We start from the raw sequence: 15,749 nt of genomic DNA on the forward strand, positions 1-15,749 counted from the left end.
AGGAAGATTCACCTGGAGTGAGGCAGAGGGTCTGTGAGTGTCAGGGCTGTGGAAAATCCTTCAGGCAAAAAGGCAGTCTAACCTTGCGTGAGAGAATCCACACTGGTCAAAAGCCCTTTGAGTGGACCCACTGTGGATAAAGCTTCAGGGGCAAAGGCAATCTTGTCACATATCAGCAAAAACACACAGGAGAGAAGCCCTATCAGTGCAAGGAGTGTGGGACAAACTTTAGTCAACGAGGTAGTCTGGCCGTTCATGAAAAACTCCACACTGGACTGAAACCCTATGAGTGTGCTGTTTGTCAGAGAAACTTCAGGAATCAAAGTAACCTTGCTGTTCAAAGAAGAGTTCACAGCAGTGAAAACCCCTATAGATGTGATCAGTGTAGAAAAGCCTTCAGTCAGAAAGGAAGCTGAATTGTTCACATCAGAGTCCACACGGGCCTGAAACCCTATGCTGCATACAATGCAGGAAGCGTTTCTACACCAGGAGGAATCGTATCTTGCAAGGCAAAACACACACAGGAGAGATACCCTATCTGTGTGGCCAGTGTGGGAAAAGCTTCACTCAGAGAGGGAGCCTGGCTGTGCACCAGCAAAGCCATCCACAAAGACTCACCCTTTGATCACTCTCGTCACAGGAAGTTCTCTTCATGAATTAAAAGTACAAAAACCTTCAGATCAAGCAACTTATCCAATTCTATGGGATGAACGGTGACTCCTTCAGAAAGAGCATCATGGGGTAGGGCATACTGATTTTTCTCCTTTCCCCCAAATGAGTATGAAAAGTAAATGTCTTGTTTATTGCCCTTAACAATAACAACAAAATAAATAAAATACATAATATGGCCCTTCAACACACTCCAGCTACATTCATCTAGGCCTCACTTTAAACACAGCCATCTGGCATCTCTTTCTGTCCGTGCGTCCTGTCCCTGTGCTTTAATAAAACCACCTTTTTTGCACCAAAAACAACAACAACAACAACAATAACAATAAAGCCATCTGGTCCAACTCTGGGGGAAAAAAACTTCTATAGTAGATTTAGGAAATCAGGATATGCTAGTTTCCAACGTGGACTTGAATATGTCAAATTTTAGAACAGTTCAAGGAATTCTTCAAGGACAATTTTGACTATCAGAGATTTTTGTTCACACACTGACTCCAGAAGCCGATCACCATCTATGATGGGACTCTACCATGGCTTCCATGTTCACAATCACTTTCCAAGTCTTAATTCTAGTCCCTCACGAGGTCTGGCCATACTCCCTGCCCCAAAGGTTTATGAGCTATCCCTGCATCCTCCCAAGAACTGCCCTGGGGGATTTAGTTCGTATAAAGTAGGTTTCTGTTACTTACAGTTAGAAGAAACTGTACTAAAATAGCTCCACTTGAATTCTTCCAATAACCCGCCCCTTGCTGAGCCCACCTGTTGAGTTCCTACACCCTGAAACCCGAAGAAGCCAACAAAGAGTGGGCTCTCTCCTGCACAAGGGGACTCACATGACATAGTTGATGGCATGAAAGGTATTGGTCAACAGCCGCATATGTTTTACTTTGCCCAGCAGAGCATCAGGGTTCTTCACCCTAACATAATCCAAGAAATCAAATTCTGTTTTGCATTCCGTGGAAAACTGAACAGCAGCAAACTAGAAAAAGAAGAAATGAAACGGCATTACATATCCCTTCCCACTTGTCTGTTCCGATCTATTTCTTTTATTTAATTAATTAACTAATTAACTAATTTTAATTTACATCCAAGTTAGTTAGCATCTAGTGCAACAATGATTTCAGGAGTAGATTCCTTAGTGCCCCTTACCCGTTCAGCCCATCCCCCCCTCCCACAACCCCTCCAGCAACCCTCAGTTTGTTCTCCATATTTAAGAGTCTCTTAAGTTTTGTCCCCCTCCCTGTTTTTATATTATTTTTGCTTCCCTTCCTTTATGCTCATCTGTTTTGTATCTTAAATTCCTCATGTGAGTGAAGTCATATGATATTGGTCTTTCTCTAATTTTGCTTAGCATAATACCCTCTAGTTCCATCCACGTTGTTGCAAATGGCAAGATTTCATTCTTTTTGATTGCCAAGGAATACTCCAATCTATTTCTTATCCGAGACCTGGGGAACCCAACTCCACATCCCTGCCTCAAAGAACTCTTTTGAAAATGAGGTAATATATACACAAACACAGAAATAAAATTAAATAAGCCTCTGATCCCTTACGTCGTGCTGTCTGCTGAACTCCTATCCTCTGGGTCAGCCTGCCTCACCAGTGGGGATGGCTTCTAGTAACCATATTTGTGCTGAATGACCCTGCTAAACTGACTACAGCTGGTTGGGCCACAGAGAGAGAGCCACTTGACTGAGGCTAGGCCAGTCAGAATCTATTCTCCGGGAATTTGGAATTTGCAGAGGGAGGGGTTGGTTGAGAGGCCAAAAAAACCCACAAAAAACAAAAAAAAACCCAAAAACAACCCATCCTCCTGAAACCTGCACATGTGAACTTGGGAGCTTTCCACAGTCTCATGTGATCCAAAGAAGCTGAGGGAGCTAGTCTGCAAGAGAGAAGAAGGAAGCAAAAGCCAAAAAGAAACAGAAATGAGAACTAAGGAAAATCCTACAAGCTTTTTACTTCCTGGTTCTTGACTCTTCCAGAGGTCCAGTTACATCGTGGCTTTAGATTCTGGAGACACCTCATGCTAAATTTTTTTTATGCCTTAAGCTAGCTCAAGTAGGCATGTATTGCCTACAAACAGAAAAGCTAATTAATATATTTACCTGGTAGGAAGAGTTGCTGAGTTTCCTCATCACATCCTTCATGAAGTCCAGAATTTTCTGAAATTCATCTTGCTGCAGGCTCATTGAACCATCAAACAGAAATACCAAGTCTACGTTGCCCTTTATACATTCTACAGAGGCCAGACACAAAGGGACTTAATGAAGTGTCTCCATGGGTTGGCCTGCCCATGCTGGTTCCCTCGTATGAGCAACCACTGGGAGAGATTTTTACCCATTAGATCCCCAGCTCCTTACCCTGATAACCAGGATGACTTTGCAGCACAGGACCCTTCAGATTCTGGTCGAAAAGGTAACACAGGCCACTCAGATAAACATTCTGGTCACATGTCCGAGACAGTCCAGGGTCACAGGCCTGAAGGAAGCAAAGGTTAAAAAAAGAAGGGTTAGGGCTTCCTTTTCCTGTGTGTCTTTTGGGCATCATCAGTCAAGAACAAGAACCTTCAGAGTCATCATCCCCTATCCTCACTCCCCACATCCAACTGGTTATGCCTAGAGGACAGAGTCTAAACTCTTGAGTTTGGCATTCATATCGTTTACAGTTGAGCACTACCCCACATTTCCAGGCCCTTCTTCTTCCATTCCCAATCACACATTCTGTGTTTAAGCCAAATCACTCACGATTCCCGGAATATACAGTGTTGTTTCTTTCATTTATGACTATCTCTCCTGCCAAGCTGCAATTTTTCTTGAAAGTCAGAGCTCATGTCATCTTTGTATCTCACTCCTCTGACCCCATCAGAACCCAGCACATCGGCTGGCATGTTAATAACAGCTAAGTAAACAAGCTCAAATTAAATACTGGGTAAATATTTCACTCAGCTAGCCTTCTATCTCTCACATACCTGTGTCAGAAGATGCTTCTGGGATGAACTGTAAAGACCAATGGGCTTACAATCAAATGGGAATTTGACTCCAATCCTGGCTCTACCTCTTTAAAACCATGTGACCTTGGGGCACCTGGGTGGCTCAGTTGGTTGAGCATCTGACTCTTGATTTCAGCTCAGGTCATGATCTCGTGGTTTGTGAGTTCGAGCCCCACGTCTGGCTCTGTGTTGACAGTGTGGAGTCTGCTTGGGATTCTCCCTCTCTCCCTGCCTCTCTCTCTCTCTCTCTCTCTCTCAATAAATAAACTTGATAAAAAATAAAATAAAATAAAACCATGTGACCTTGGCCAAGTCTCTTAACCTCTTTGGTTTTGCTTCCTCATGTGTAAAATGTGTATACTGATCCCTATCTACCCGAGTGTCTCAAGGGTTAAAAAAGATAAAGCAGTGATTCCCAAACGTCAGGCATTTGTGTACCATGGGACAATTTCTGCCATGTGGGTGTCTCAGGCATATTATTATTTATTTGATATTTTATTTACTTGAAATTTACTTTCTTAAAACTTTAGCCTCATCCCAAGCAATTCAATCCAAGAAATCATGAATTTGATGTGTTGTATATTTTTCCTAAAAAAAAAACATTAAATAAAAATGTAACTATAAAACATTAAACGCTTGCATACCACCAAAAATCATCTCTGTACATCAGAGGTCACAGATATTTCATATTTGGAAAAAACTGATATTGGGTCTCAAAAATAACTGGCTCATATTCAATTCTTAATAAACACTGATTGAATCAGAGTCTCTGATGCTTTTAATCTTCTACAGGATCTTTATTCCATTTTCCTTTCTTCTTCTCAATCTCTCCTTAGCATCAAGCTTCACTGGCTCTCATATCACACTGTACAAAATTCTTACCAAAAGGCTTCCCTTTGTGGCGTCTGTCGCCAGAGTCATTCCCAAGTACTTGGAGGTATAGTTGGAACCTGTAGACACCAGGAGATTGGGCTGGAGGAATTTAGGCAACCCAGGTGTGGTGGGTCAGCCTCAATTTCCCTGGGACACCATTCCTCCCAGTTTTCTCACCAGTTACTCACCATGCAGGCTGACTGGGATGCAGTGGCCAGTGCCTGCCTGGCACTGATAGAGGTTTCCTGTGCTGTTCCCCTCACCTGGAGCTCCTACGACAACCCTGATGAGAAATCTCGCCTGTGAGATTGAGTTGTCCCGTTTTTTACCCACCCACTCCCACCCACTGAGGGTTCAGATCCACAAGAATCTCAAAGCAATGCAGCCACTCCCTTTCAGGGAGGCTCCTCAGCTCCTACCCCTTCCCTGTGGAATCCCAGATAAGATAAGCCAATGCGTCAAAATTCTGGAAAGTTAAGGATCTTTTTCCATTTATTGTCTAGAAAAACTGAGGTCCAGAGAATGATGTGGGACAATGTCACATTATGAGTTCGTTCAATCAGTCATCAATTCAAATTCAGTTCAGTTCATCAGTAGCATTAATTCAGTAGCATATCTACGACGTGCTAGGCTGGGGTATACGCTAGGGATGAGGTGGGGGAAAGAGAAGCGAAATCCCTGCCGTCAGGGAGCTCACTGCCTAGTCGGAGCGCCAGTGGGAAATCTAGGAAGCGTTGCAAAGCCTTTTAGGGGCTGTGATATTTACTCTTCCGTCAGACACTTATGTGGAGCTTTAAAGATGGGCTGTCCTCGTCCTATCTGACGGGCTCGCTTCTGTTTCCGAGAAATCCCACCCCGACTCCGTGAGACGGCAAGACCCTGGGGACCCGCTGGTTCCCCATCTGGCCCACCCGGGGCTGGGGTCCTGGCCGCCTGTCCTGACTCCGCAGGGCAGGGAGGCCCTGGGAGGCAGCTCACCAGTCTCCAACCTGCAGAACGCGGTACCCAAAATGCCTCCCGGCGTGTGGGAACGAGAAGTTTTGCACGTGGCGGACTTCCAGGTTGTAGCTGGAGACCTGGGCTGAGGGAGACGGTGGGGGGGCGGGGGGGGGGGGAGGTGCGGTCAGCCACTTCCGCTGGCCAGCGACCCCGCACGCGCCCCCAGAGCCACGGGCGCCGATTGGCCGGCGCCCACGTGCCCTAAGTGGGTGGGTCCACCCACAAAACCCTGGCGCTGTCCTCCTCCACCCCCGCAGCCAGCTGCCTACGCCCCAGAAGGAGCCGGACCTTTCCCCTTGGGCTTCCCCTTTGACTGCCTTGACCCCGGGGAAATTTGGAAGGAGCGACTCCCTACTACCCAGAGCCCATTTGGCCTCCCTGCAAAGAAGGAAGGATGAGAAGGCGGAGGTCCGTGAGATAGTGGCAGATGGAAGGCGTCCCCCAGGCCGTGCGGTTGCCCCATAGCAGGGTGCATCTCCCTACACACCCACTTCTCCCTTGGGCCGCCGGCCCAAGATAATTAGCCTCCGGCCTCCTTCCACAGACTCAGAGTTTCAGGATCCCCTGATTTCTGTGAAGCTGCCTCTCATCTCATGCTCCCTTACTGCCCACGCCACCATGCACCAGTCTCTTCCTTAGCTCTCAGATTCCCCCATGCCACCCCCCCACCCCCCACCCCCCAAGCAGCCTGGGCATCCTCTGCAAGCCCCTAACTGTCCATTCTGGCCCTGCTTTCCTTCCAGGCACCAGGCTTATTTCCACAGCATCCTGGGATGGCAGAGATGCTGCTCGCCCTTTGTTCAGGTGAATGGACTGACCCCCAGAGAGGGCAGGCCCAGACCCCAGCCCAGCTCCAGGTACCCATTAGCCATCTGCCTTTTTCTAAGACCTCACTCCACATCTCTACTGCCGCCTGTATCTCCCTTCTCTGTCTTTTCCTCCATACCTTGCCTCTACTTCGGACTCTCTTTCCTTTCCCCCTTTTCCCTTCAAGACTCCTGATCCTCACATCAGCTAAGGCCATTCCCACCCTTAAAGCCACTGCTCAGTACTCCAGTTCCACAAAGCCCTGCCCTTCCCCTGGCCACAGACACATGTCCCCTCCCCGACCCTCCCCTGTTCCCTTGCCTACCAAAGAAAAGAGGCCCAGACAGCAGCAGCCTCACTACGATGGTGCAGGAATTCATCCTTCCAGCGGCCGCAGGGACCTGACCAAGGAAGGCTCCAGGTTCAGAGAGCCCTGGGGATTCGCTGACAACCCAGACAGGGTCAAAGAGGAAAATGACAATGCCCCAGGGCCTCTTGCAGTGGGACTTTCTCACAGAGGCGCCAGCCTGGTGACACTGGGTGGGGGTGAGCCTGTAGGGGTTGTGAAACCGCATGAGTTGAGAGGAAGTGTAACCAGGTTAGAGACATTTCCTGTGCCTGCTTGCATTTTCACATCATCCAGGAGCAGACAACACGGTAGGCAGATGACCACCTCTTCTGCCCAAGGCCTGCTGATCCATTGTCTTTCACCAACACAAATGGAAGACTCTGTAAAGCTCAGTAAAGGACTGGTCAAATAAACTGTGGTACAAACATAATGGGATGCCACACACACAAAAAAAAAAAGAGTAAGGAAAGAAATAGGTAGGAAAAAGAAAAAGAATGAGATAGCTTTCTCTTCACATTGAAAAATGCCCATAATACACTGTTGAAGAAAAAGAGCAAGTTACAGACAGTATAGTTAGTGACTTATTTTTCTTCTAAAAAACAAAAAAGCAAAAAAAAAAAAAAATCCGCAGAAAGGGAGAAAATATTTGCAAATCTCATATCTAACACAGGACTTGTATCCAGAATATACAAAGAACTCTTGTAACTCAACAGTAAAAAGACAAATAACCCAGCTTTTCAAATGGGCAGAGAGTTTAAATAAACATTTCTCTGAAGATGACACGTAAATAGCCACTAACATAGAAAAGATGCTCAGTATCATCGGTCGTTAGGGAAATGCAAATCAAAACCAAAATAAGGGGCACCTGGGTGGCTTCGTTGGTAAGCGGCCGGCTTTGGCTCAGGTGATGATCTCACGATTCCTGAGTTCGAGTTCCGCATCAGGTTGACAGCTGACAGCTCAGATCCTGGAGCCTGCTTCAGATTCTGTGTCTCCCTCTCTCTCTGCCCCTCCCTGCTCACCCTCTGTCTCTCTCTCTCTCTCAAAAATAAATAAACATTAAGAAAATAAATAAATAAATAAATAAATAATAAAATGGTGAGGTTCACAGTATGTGAATTCCATCTTTAAAAAACGAAAAATATGGGAACGCAAGCTGGTGCAGCCACTCTGGGAAACAACACGGAGGTTCCTCAAAAAACTAAAAATAGAACAACCCTAGACCCAGCAATGGTACTACTAGGCATCTATCCAAGGGATACAGGTGTGCTCTTTCGAAGGGACACATGCACCCCTATGTTTATAGCAGCACTATCGACAATAGCCAAAGTATGGAAAGAACCCAAATGTCCATCGATGGATGAATGGATAAAGAAGATGTGGTAGATATATACAATGGAGTATTACTCGGCAGTCAAAAAGAATGAAATCTTGCCATTTGCAACTACGTGGATGGCACTGGAGGGCATTATGCTAAGTGAAATTAGTCAGAGAAAGACAAAAATCATATGACTTCACTCATATGAGGACTTAAAGAGACAAAACAGATGAACATAAGGGAAGGGAAACAAAAATAATATAAAAACAGGGAGGGGGACAAAACAGAAGAGACTCATAAATATGGAGAACAAACTGAGGGTTACTGGAGGGGTTGTGGGAGGGGGGATGGGCTAAATGGGTAAGGGGCAGTAAGGAATCTATTCCTGAAATCATTGTTTCACTATATGCTAATTTGGATATAAATTTAAAAAATTAAAAATAAAATTAAAAAAAAGGAAAGCTGAATTCAATCTATAATATTTGGCAATTTATAGAGAGCACCCATAAAAGTGAATCACTGTGTCATGAAAGAAATCAGATGGAAAAATAAAAAAATAGAAGTTGAAATTGCGTGTGTGTGTATAAAAAATCTGAAAAGACACACAACCAAACTCCCAAACAGTGGTTACCTCTGAAGAATAACGTTGACACATTTCTGTATTGTCAGATCTTTTTTTACAATGAGGATGTATAAGTTATGTAACTAAAAAAAAATACAAATAGTTAAAAGCACAACAGAATTGAGGAACTTGTCTTCGCTTATGGGAAAGTGGGAAGGACCTTCAGATTCTCCCTCTGTTGTGAAGAAATCCTGTTCAGCTTGCAAAGCCACTTTCAGTATCTGTCCCTGGGGAAGGCTTTTGCAGACAGATTATCTATAATCTGCTGCTAGGCAGCTACAATGTGACAAGTTGCCTCCTAGTACTTAGATAATATCAGGTAGTCTTTTTCAAATTCAGTTAAAATCAGATTATTCAGACTGATTCCTTTGGTCCTCTGTGCAGTGGTTATGATTTACATCTGACCAAATTCTTTTCTATTGTTCTGAGATGACAAAAAAGAACACACACTTAAAAATTCAAACATTACAGGGGCGCCTGGGTGGCTCAGTCGGTGAAGCATCCCACTTCAGCTCAGGTCATGATCTCACGGTTTGTGAGTTGGAGCCCCACGTTGGGCTCTGTGCTGACAGCTGAGAACCTGGAGTCTACTTCAGATTCTGTGTCTCCCTCTCTCTCTGCTCCTCCCCCCCACTCTCTCAAAAATAAACATTTTTTAAAAGTATAAAATTAAGGGGCGCCTGGGTGGCGCAGTCGGTTAAGCGTCCGACTTCAGCCAGGTCACGATCTCGCGGTCTGTGAGTTCGAGCCCCGCGTCGGGCTCTGGGCTGATGGCTCAGAGCCTGGAGCCTGTTTCCGATTCTGTGTCTCCCTCTCTCTCTGCCCCTCCCCCGTTCATGCTCTGTCTCTCTCTGTCCCAAAAATAAAAATAAAATAAAACGTTGAAAAAAAAAAAAGTATAAAATTAAAAAAAATTCAAACATTACAGAAGCATGTAAAGTAAAAGGAAGAAAACTCTCTTTTAACATCCACCCCAACTCCTAAATCTCAAAAATAACCACTGGTAATAATTTAGAGCCATAGATTCTTTGTGACAAAAAAAAAATGTCAGTTCTAATAATTAACCATACAGGTTGGACGTATTTGGAAAAACTAATTATCTTCCCACAGAGCATCTAACCCAGAATTAATTGTCAAATCAGCCCTCTCCAGAGTAAAGGTTTTCTTCTAGGCCATCTTCAAAATTTAGATTCTTGAATCAGGGCTTATGTTTATAGAAACTTCAAGTGTATCTGTAACAACCCCTGGGATGGAAGGAATTCAGGAAATGATCTCAAAGTCTCTACTGCTTGGATTATAGTCTATGTGTATGCTTCAGCAGGTAAGTATACTCATTTACATATTTATCAGATTTTGTTTTTCAGTTTGTTAATTCATTTAATTTATTTACTAAGAGACAGCAAGAATGAGTGGGGGGAGAGGGGCAGGAAGAGAGAGGGAGAGAGAGAGAGAGAGAGACAGAGACAGAGACAGAGACAGAGAGAGAGAATCTTAGCATGGAGCCTGATGCAGGAGTCGATTCCACAACCCTGGGATCATGATTGGAGCCAAAATCAAGAATCGGATACTCAACTAACTGAGACACCCAGGTGCCCCTGGTTTTCAGTTTAAAAGAGCAAAAGAACATTTTTCCCCCTTCTGTTTGAGGTCTATAAATCTGAGGAAGCCTCAAAAGTACAAGGAAGCCCCAAGGATTCTAGGGAATCAGAGGTTCCATGTTGGAGAGAGCAGATGACTCCCTGAAGAGTTGGGTTGCAGACATCTGAGGCTGGGACCACGTGGGGAAGTCCTGAGACAGGATGTTCCTTGCACACTTGTGGGCGCACGCGCACACACACACACACACACACACACACACACACAGTTCTTCCTTAGTCACAGGCCTTTATCATATCTCAAATAGTCTGTTCTCTGAGGGCTCAGTTGGGTCTCTCAGTTCCATTCCATTTGCCCAAACGCCCATCAATTCTCACGGGAACAATTTACTGCCACTGTAGCTCTTCCTTTCTTCACTCTCCTGCCTCTAGAGAAGGTTCCACCTCCTGGGGAAGGTCCATATTAACCTTGAGAAACCTGAGCTTGTCTCTCTTAGGCTTTAAAACCTCTGATGATTCTCCTTTTGCATACACACGATCATCTCCAAGCTTGTTGGCATGGCTTGCAAGGGCCTTGTTGCCTCTCTAGACTCTGTGCTCCGATTTAGTAAATGACTCATCAGTGTTCAAACAGATGAAGCATCTAGAGAGGACTTTATGAAACTCAAAGCATTGGCCTTACTGTCACCCACTTCTGAGGAAAGCAGCTGCAGTAGGAGCCTTCTGCTTGATGTTATCTTGGCTGCATCAAATGAGCAGTATGAAACTGACAGGCCAGGGGCGCCTGGCTGGCTCAGTCAGGGGAGCACGTGACTCTTGATCTCAGGGTTGTGAGCTTGAGCCCCATGTTGGCTGTAGAGATTACTTAAAAATAAAATCTTAAAAAAGAATAGGAAAGAGGGACGCCTGGGTGGCTCAGTCGGTTAAGCATCTGACTTCGGCTCAGGTCACGATCTCAGGGTTCGGGAGCTTGAGCCCCGCATCAGGCACGCATCAGATGAGCTGCTTCTGTAAATATGAGCCCTGCTTTGGGTGAGCCCCATTTCTTTCTGTCTCTGTCTCTGTCTCTCTGTCTCTCTCAATCTGCTCCTCGCTCACTTGTGCCTTCTCTCTCTAAGGAAGAAGGAGGAGGGGCACCTGGGTGGCTCAGTTGGTTAGGTGAGTGACTTCGGCTCAAGTCACGATCTCACAGTTTGTGGGTTCGAGCCCCAAGTCGGGCTCTGTGCTGACAGCTCAGAGCCTGGAGCCTGTTTCGGATTCTGTGTCTTCCCCTCTCTCTGCCCCTCCCCTACTCACTCTCTGTGTCTCTGTCTCTCAATAATAAACAAACATTAAAAAAAATTTTAAAAAAAAGGAGGAAGAGGAAGAGGAGAAGAAAGAAAGAGAAAGAAAAAGAGAAAAGAGAAGAGAAAAGAAAAGAAGAAAAGAGAAGAAAAGAAAAGAAAAGAAAAGAAAAGAGAAAAGGAAACTGATCGTGCTGGCAGGGAGACAGCTAACCAAGGGCAAGGTAGCCTCAGATAGACTGAACCCAAAAGATGCCAGCTTTCTTCAGGATGGCTTAGTTGCTCCACTTACCAACTGTTCCATGAAAATGGACTCAGGCATATCATGTCACAGAGGAGTGACAAATGTGATCCTACGCTGGGAAGTTCTGGGGTACCCAGGATCTGTGCATCTAAGATGAAGCCAACGGCCTGGATGCCTCAGCTCTTCTGTGTCCGTGGTAAGGTAAAATGATTTCAAATATGTCTTATTTTTCTATAGGTCCATCTGTAAACGATGAGAGAGAATTTTCTCTTGCTCCGCGCAGGAGAGTGAACAAGATTTTGTGTGCAGCAATTTCTCATCTTCATCACTGCTCATTCCCTGGCCCAAGCCACCATCACCTAGTGCCAGGATTTTGTGGCAGTCCCCTAACTGGTCCCCTGCTTCCAGTCTTGCCCCTGCTGTAGTCTGTTCTCCATACAGCAGCCAGGAGGATCCTTTAAAGATACAAGTCATGGGGCTGAGCCTGGATGGCTCCGTCGGTCAAGCGTCTGACTCCTGGTTTCATCTCAGGCCATGATCTCATGGTTCATGGGATGGAGCCCCATGTGGGGCTCTGTGCTGACAGCAAGGAGCCTGCTTGGGATTCTCTCCTCTCTCTGCCCCTCCCCTGCTCTTTCTTTCTCTCTCTCAAGATAAATAAATAAACATTAAAAAAATAAAATAAAAATATATGTCAGATCATGCTGCTTTCTTGCTCAAAACCCTTCGGTGGTTCTCCATTTCACTCAAAATACAAGCCAAAGTTCTCATTGTGGCCTAGAGGGACTTAAGTTGTCAGATACATCTCACTATCTTTCTGAAATCTAGTCCCCATCTTGCTCACTCCTTTTCAACTACACTGCTGTCCTGGCTCTTTGTTCAGTCCAACACACCTTTGCCCCAGGGCCTTTGCACCTGCTCTTCTCTTCCTTGGGTTTCCCAAGAAAGCCTCATGGCTCATTCCTGGATCATCTCCTCTGAACTTTTCTCCTTAGCAGTTATAGGGCTTCAGCTTATAGTACTTAATTTACTTATCCATCTGGTTTACTGTCCACCTGTTAGAATATGAACTCCACCAGGGCAGAAATACTGTTTCTTGTTACCATTCACTGCTGTACCCCCAGTACCTAAAACAGTGCCTGGAGCATAGCAGGTAAATATTTAGTCAGCAAGTATTCACCGAGGAGTGAATGCTTGGGGCTTCCCTTGCCCCTAAGGATAATTAAGCTTTCCAGGGTCTAGACTCTTAGGACCAAAAAGCTGTATTGTCCGAAAAGAAGAGGTTGAAGGAGTTGAAAGAAGAGGCCTGAATTCCCAGAGTCAGGAATTTATTTAATATAGGGGCGCCTGGGTGGCTCAGTCGGTTGGGCATCTGACTTCAGATCAGGTCATGATCTCAGAGTCTGTGAGTTCGAGCCCCACATCAGGCTCTGTGCTGACAGCTCAGAGCCTGGAGCCTGCTTCGGATTCTGTGCCTCCCTCTCTCTCTGCGCCCAACCCACTCGCATTCTGTTTCTGTCTCTCTCAAAAATAAATAAACATTAAAAAAATTTAATATATAAAATTAAATAATACACTGGTGGCAGGTTAGAAAGAAGTTGGGTCCCTCCAGAACAGAAACTTGGAGGACACAGAGGGGATAGTCATAAGTGAGGGGAGAACAGGGCAGAAATGCAGAGAAATAGATGTCATGAGAGAGAATTCATGAGGTCTACAAACAGGGAACGGTGACAACTGAAAGGCTACCTCCATTCCCGATGGCCTCTCTCGTTCCAGTCACAGTAGGGCCACACTGAACCCTTTCTCCTGTGCTTAAATGAATAACATGTTGAATAAGCAAGGGTGTGGCAGCAGGGAGCCTCGGGGCATGCCTGGCTGATGTAGAGGGCAGCTGGAAAAGCAGGCTGGTGCCTCCCTCTCCCCTTTACCCCCCAATCCACCAGGCCTGACTGCCTACAAACCCAGGATGAATCGGGGCAAAGTTCTCTTTTCTGATTCACACAGAAGACTTGCTGGTGCAAATGGTGTGCTTGCCCAGCTGCTACCTCCCAGCCCAGGCTCGCCACCCACCACTTCCTCCTGGGTACAGTGACATGGGCCCCTTTGGTCAGGATGGTTCTGACAGAAATATCTTGGTCACCACAGGGCCCCTTCTCCTTCTTCCCACCTGCCAGGAGAGGGAGAAACTGCCCTACCCCCGGAAGGGGGCCTCAGGGGAGGGGAGGATATGGAGGCCCAGAGGGGCTCAGAGGCCCCCACCCTATTGCAAGGCCCTTATGATCTCATGGCTAGGCACACCAGAGCATTCTAAAGTTCTAGAAACTCTACCTGGATTTTCTGAGGAAGGGCTGACCTGAACATACCACAGGTAGGGATTTCCTACAGATGGCACTCTTGAGTATTCACGTGCAGTTCACGGGGCCCTGATGTCACTGGGTGACCTCACTCCAGGGCCTCTGTTTCCAGCCCCTCAGCGTATGGTTGATTGTAGCCGAAAGAGCCCATCATTCAGGACCAGAAACCTGGGAACCAGCTCCGAGCAGTACTGTCTTGCCATGTTGTGCCAATGACCCTCTTCACCTCTCTGGGCCTTTGTTGCTTCCTCCATACCCAGATCCCAGGCTTCTGCAGGACTCACCAGTCTATGAGTCCAAACAAGATCATATTAATGTTACCACCGCCATGTTGTTGCCGTATTACCCCCACCTGCTAGTACAAGGTCTCCGGCTTCCTGCAGAGTCTCTGCTATTTCAGAAAGTCTTTAGAGGTATTTCACCTGTGCTCTACTCCCTGGTATGTGAGCTGCTCAAGGCTTCACATCTTGGCTGTCGTTCTATAACCAAAACTGGAGCTAGAACATTTCTTGGCTATTAGCCCAAGCCATTGAAATACCAAGACTGGGGTAGAGTCGGGAAGAATTTCTCTCCCTGCTTTGAGTTACACCAAGCTCCAACTGTTTGGGCTCCAGGGTGTGCAGGCTAGTAAGGCAGCTCTTTCAAGTTTTACTTATGTCTCTCTCTCTCTCTCTGTCTCTCTCTGTCTCACTCAAACACGGGATTTATGTTCAGGGGTCTGAGCCAGACTTACACTTGCATAATAGCTACTATGTACAGGAAGGATCACTACTCCCATCTAATGGCTAAACGTTCATTCCTGGGTCAAGTTCATTCTGGTCTGAGCCTCCCCACTCAGGGCACTCTTACGCTCCCTCCTGAATAGGAACCGCATTAGTTCTCCAGACACGGCCCACTTGTTCTTGAACTTCCAAAATGACCAAAACCCACATTTGGCCTACAATGGGGATCTTGGTAACCTCAAGCTGTCTTCTTTGTTACATCAAGGAAAGCAAACTCCCTGCCATCGCTCTACCCCAGTGGGAAACAGGAAAACATTTCCTGTCTTCTGACCAGGTCTCTTGAGTCCATCTAGAAAACAAGTCAAACAGAACCTGGAGGACTTGTCATTGTATGATGTGTTTGCTCTGTACAACAAGGTGGAGGGTTTGGGGGAAGCAGAAGCTCTCTTGATTATCTAAATGATTAGGAAGGCTTCCTCCCTTGTCTCACCACCTTTTTAACCCTTTCCGCCACTTCTCCTCCAGCTGAATGTTCCTGAAGCTCGTTCAGGGGCTATGGATGAGTCCCTATTAATTTAGAGGGTCTGGGCCAGATGTCATACTGTGGCAAGTCGCGGGCACCCATGTGGGCTTACTGAATGCAAACACATATATTTGTCTCAAGGATATCACAAAACCCTTAGAAGAACCCAAATACGATCAGGTCTTGCAGGCAGCTGGAAGAGGGCATCACATGGTCCCCATCCTTCTCTCTTTCTGTAAGCCACCTTTCCCCACTTCTTCAACGAAGTTTGGAGAAGGCTGCCCTCCAGGGCCAACCGCAGCTCCACTTCACACATCCTCTGAATTCCCACACTCTTAGGAAGGAGAATTTGAAACGGCCAACCTCTTTGTGTCATCCTTCATGACACCTTCGATTAGA

At 46.1% G+C, this 15,749-nt stretch overlaps 1 protein-coding gene across 5 annotated transcripts in view; it reads right to left on the reverse strand.

The window, feature by feature from the left end:
* Window positions 1-13,175, reverse strand: part of ITGAL (integrin subunit alpha L) — a 49,892-nt gene extending 36,717 nt beyond the window's left edge. Inside the window, exons 1-9 of one of the 5 annotated variants that reach the window (XM_047837880.1) lie at window positions 11,800-13,175; window positions 6,666-6,892; window positions 5,513-5,615; window positions 4,723-4,817; window positions 4,544-4,611; window positions 3,033-3,150; window positions 2,778-2,908; window positions 2,490-2,554; window positions 1,503-1,586 (exon numbers count right to left, since the gene is read on the reverse strand). In XM_047837880.1, coding sequence (XP_047693836.1) covers window positions 1,503-1,586; window positions 2,490-2,554; window positions 2,778-2,908; window positions 3,033-3,150; window positions 4,544-4,611; window positions 4,723-4,817; window positions 5,513-5,615; window positions 6,666-6,892; window positions 11,800-11,834 — 926 coding nt within the window. In that variant the 5' untranslated portion in view covers window positions 11,835-13,175. Of the gene's footprint in view, window positions 1-1,502; window positions 1,649-2,489; window positions 2,555-2,777; window positions 2,909-3,032; window positions 3,151-4,543; window positions 4,612-4,722; window positions 4,818-5,512; window positions 5,616-6,665; window positions 6,893-7,554; window positions 7,602-11,799 lie in introns of those variants that run through there. The other 4 variants (XM_047837883.1, XM_047837879.1, XM_047837882.1 and 1 more) reach the window with 4 other exon arrangements.
* Window positions 13,176-15,749: the final 2,574 nt, after the last annotated feature.

The sequence above is a fragment of the Prionailurus viverrinus genome, chromosome E3, assembly GCF_022837055.1.
Source record: "Prionailurus viverrinus isolate Anna chromosome E3, UM_Priviv_1.0, whole genome shotgun sequence".
Lineage (NCBI taxonomy): Eukaryota > Metazoa > Chordata > Mammalia > Carnivora > Felidae > Prionailurus > Prionailurus viverrinus.